Below are 5,000 nucleotides of genomic sequence, written 5' to 3'. Positions count from 1 at the left end.
TTAAGGCGAATAAGGAAAGGAATCCAGAGGAAAGGAATGCAGGGATTTAGTCGCTTAATTTGTTAACCAATTCATATTAAGATATTGTTTTCATCCGCGTGTTTTAGATGGCCCGAGAGTAAGGAATGGGAAACGAGTGGTCAAAGTTCTGACTTAACATGGATGGAGATTACTGAGCCTGTAATGAAGTTGTACACTGACTCGACGGATGCTTCAACAATAGAATACAAGGAAAGTGTTTAAGCCAATGAACACCCGGCTGTCAAGAAGGGCGAGCTCATTGTCGAAGTAAGCCTCTGGTATATATTTTCATCTTTTGACTTAAGAAGGTTATTTTTTTTGTGTTATATAGAGCTATGCAAAATGGAACCCATCAATATTTCAATCCTCAATCTGATTGTTTGTAGCCTTAGAACTAACACAAAAAATAATCCAAATTGATTTATCTGAACGACATAATATTCAACCGACCTGAATGAAAATTAGTGCAGATGGATATCTAAACCGAAAGGTAATCAATGTTCAGATAAATAAAACCGATAAACCCTAATTATTGTAACCAAACTAGTTTTTACACTATGAGTTCAAGCACACCATCTAGTCTTCACAATGAAATGGGGGTGTTTTGCAAATGAAATTTTGGTTAATTTTATTTTTTTTATTAGTTTTGTGATGGTTTTTTGGTTGATCAAATACATAAGAAAGTACTATTATGTGATTAACTTTTATATTAAAACCTAAAAGTAAGCTACTAATGATTTGGCTATTTAACTAACATTTTCCTCTATTAAACAACATAAATTAATGATTAAGTTTTACCAAATATCTCTGTAATACAAAGCTATATTAGTCAACCAAAAAAATTAACACCTTTAATTAGTAAATAACTCAACAAGCAAACAACAAAACCAATTCCTAAATGAAATGTGTTTGATAAAAAAGTTTCGGTCTATGAACTATGGGTTTCACTTTTTGATTATGTATCAATCACAGAATACTATTGACCATGTCAACATTAGTTTTTTCTTTTTGATAAAAGTAATATGGTCTTTACAGATTTAATATGGTCCTTATAGATTTAAGCTTGATTCTCACCTGAATTTCTTCATATATATATATATATATATATATATATATATATATATATATATATATATATATATATATATATATATATATATATAAAGTTCACGTGCCTCCTCACACAAGAGCCATTTACACTGAAAGTGTGCATGCAGGCATGCAGCACAAGTCCTCCTAATTTAATTCAGAATAATCTAATTTAAATGAGGGGTGATTGAGATTCGAATTTATGAAGAACATAAAATTATACCCTAAAGAATTAAACATAGCAAAAAGGAAGAACATAAAATTGGAGCATCAAATTATTTTAAGTATAGAGTCTAGATCACTTATTCCTAAGGTACCCACTTGCTCCCCCATCTTGGTATAGCATCTGATGATATGTATGTATATATATATATATATACATATATATATATATATATATACATATATATATATATATATATATATATATATATATATATATATATATATATATATATATATATATATACATACATATATATATATATATACATATATATATATATATATATATATACATATATATGTATGTATATATATATATATGTATATATATATATATGTATATATATATATATATATATATATATGTATATATATATATGTATATATATATATATATATGTATATATATATATGTATATATATATATATATGTATATATATATATATATATATATATATATATATATATATATATATGTATATATATATATATATATATATATATATATATATGTATATATATATATATATATATGTATATATATATATATATATATATGTATATATATATATATATGTATATATATATATATATATATATATATATATATATATATATATATATATATATATATATATATATATATATATATATATATATATATATATATATATATATATATATATATATATATGCTTCATCCGTTCTTTAAATTTTGCTCCAATTGACCATCTTGCACTATTCAGCAGTAAAATTTGACTTTTATATTGTCGTTAGTCTATAAGTTAAAACATATAGTAATGTAGGATCTTGCTTGTTTAAATTATCTCGATCTTTATCATCATCCATAAACTTATATATACCCAATCCATAAACTTCGCCACCATTTTCATTTTATCATCATCCTTTTCCAAATAAAATTATGAATTTGCCCCTGATTTTTAAAAAATTACAATTTTGTCACTCTCTACAAATTTCTTACTTATAATAATAATAATAATAATAATAATAATAATAATAATAATAATAATATCAAAAACAACAATAATAATAATAATTAACTTTTTTATATTCTTCAAAAAGAATATAAATAAAATTAATAATAATAACACTAATAATAATAATAATAATAATAATAATAATAATAATAATAACCACAACAATAAAATTAAAAATAATAATAATTATTCAAAAAGAAAAACAAATTTGAATCGCCTAGAACCGGGCAATTGGACCCCGGTTCAATCGCCAAAAAAGTGGCGATTGAACCGCGGTCCAATCGCCCGGTTCTGGGCGATTCACTAAATTTTTTTCTTTTTGGAAATTTTATATTAATAATAATAATAATAATAATAATAATAACAATAATAATAATAATAATAATAATAATAATAATAATAATAATAATATTTATAACAACAATAATAATACAATTTAAAATAAATTAAATATAATAATTAAAACAAAAATAAAAATTTAATAATAATAATAATAACAATCACAATAATAATATATATCAACATAATCCAATCTTAAACAATCAGTGGTGAAAAATCAAAGCAACGAGAAAAAAATGAAAAATGGAAGATCAAGAGAATGAAACGGTAATTTTAAAGCGTTTGATTGATTTTTTATTTTTATTTTATTATTATTATTATTATTATTATTATTATTATTATTATTATTATTATTATTAATATTTTTATTTAAAAGAATATAAAAAAGTTAATAATAATAATAATAATAATAATATTATTATTATTATTAATAATAATATTATTATTATTATTATTATTAATTTTCAAAAAAGAAAAAAAAATAATGAATCGCCCAGAATCGGGCGATTGGAACCCGGTTCAATCGCCATTTTTTTGGCGATTGAACCGGGGTCCAATCGCCCGGTTCTGGGCGATTCAAATTTTTTTTTTTCTTTTTGAATAATTATTATTATTTTTAATTTTATTATTGTTGTTATTATTATTATTGTTACTGTTATTATTATTGATTTTATTTATATTCTTTTTGAAGAATATAAAAAGGTTAATTATTATTATTATTGTTGCTATTGATATTATTATTATTATAATTATTATTATTATTATTATTATTATTATTATTATTATTAAGAAATTTGTAGGGAGTGGCAAAGTTGAAATTTTTTAAAAATCAGGAACAAATTCGTAATTTCATTTGGAGGGAGTGGCGATAAAATGAAAAGTGGTAGCGAAATTTAGTAACTCCTTCTCTCAATCTGACTAAAGAGTTTCCATAAATGCATCAAACTAAAAAAAAAATATTTGTTTTAATCTCTGTCAAAACCTTTTAATCTAAACATATTTTACCATGGCTTGTCTTGTTTATGCATTTTGAACTTTTTTAGAAACTATTTGGCATCACTAACATCAAATAAAGTCAACAATTTTCTTTGAAATAATGGCTGCAGTCTATAACAACTACTAAATTAAAATATATAATAAACACTTTTTACTTTTACAATTTTTTATATTAATACATTTTTGTCTTTTAATATTGTTGTAAGATCATACTTTCTCAATTTCGAAATATTTATTATATTTCGGAGACGGGCATTATTCATTGTTTAAACTTATTTTATATATTGCGGCTAATCTCATACTTTCATAATATTAAGTATTTATACAAATTGGCAAGTGAAGTTTATCATTATGAAAGGGCATTTCATTCTTTTTCTTTTAAGACATTACAATAGTATCATATACTTTAATCATATCACACACAAATGAAAGAAAATCTTGCCATATAATCATCAATTGAATTATATGGATAAAATTTTAAAGACCAATTCTATTTTTTTTATTTTTGTTTTTACTTTCCTTGAGATTTCTCATTCCATTATTGTCTCTCCTCCATTGATATGTAAATTGAGTTTTCTCTCTCCTCAAAAAACTTTTTTTTTTTTTTATGAATTTGGGTAAAATGATTTAGATGTATGTTGTGAATCCAGCATGTGTATTCATATCTTTAATTGAGTATTTAGCTCTATTTGTTCAATGGTTTCTCATCTGGTATGTAAAGCTTTCGTCCAAATGCAAGGTCAATAATGGCGGTAGTATTAGACACAGTGTGGAGTAGTGCGGAGATTTGTCCTCATGTTTGTTAGCATTTCTTTCCAACTTTTAAATTTAATTGTAAAAAAAAATCCCAATTAGTATTCAATGATTTGGGTAAAACACATTGGTTAATGATAATAGTTGTTGGATTCTAGACTTTTAGTAGATCTTTAAGATGATGAAAGGGGAGGAAAAGTTTTAGTCCATTAAAAATGCCAAACTTAGAAAAAAAAAAAAAATTGTTTTGGTACAATTTCCTTCTTGAATTTGTTTGCCAAAAATATTTAAGCTGAATTAATTTCCATTCAATTTTTACCTTCAATACAAGTGAGGCCTAAATTGCAAAAATGTAAAGGGTAAAAGTAAAAGAGTAAAAGTAAAAGAAAAAGTAAAAGAAGTAAAGCAACAAAGCTTGTTCATTCAAATATTCAATTCAGGTGTTTGGTTCAACAAGAACAAAAATTACCCTCTTTCCATTAAATTTCTGTGCTCATCTCATTAACCCAAAAGATCTAATAATTATATATATATATATATATATATATATATATATATATATATATATATATATATAT

At 22.9% G+C, this 5,000-nt stretch overlaps 1 protein-coding gene across 1 annotated transcript in view; it reads left to right on the top strand.

Annotated features, from left to right (window-relative positions):
• Positions 1-4,415: 4,415 nt before the first annotated feature.
• The window catches only part of LOC130818587 (protein HEADING DATE 3A-like), a 9,308-nt gene continuing 8,723 nt past the window's right edge, over positions 4,416-5,000 (top strand). The window contains exon 1 of the mRNA XM_057684751.1: positions 4,416-4,466. Coding sequence (XP_057540734.1) covers positions 4,416-4,466 — 51 coding nt within the window. The remainder of the gene's footprint in view (positions 4,467-5,000) is intronic.

This window comes from Amaranthus tricolor, chromosome 7, assembly GCF_026212465.1.
Source record: "Amaranthus tricolor cultivar Red isolate AtriRed21 chromosome 7, ASM2621246v1, whole genome shotgun sequence".
NCBI classification, from domain to species: domain Eukaryota; kingdom Viridiplantae; phylum Streptophyta; class Magnoliopsida; order Caryophyllales; family Amaranthaceae; genus Amaranthus; species Amaranthus tricolor.
Note: the sequence above shows the minus strand (reverse complement) of the source record. Positions and strands in the feature narration are given on the sequence as shown.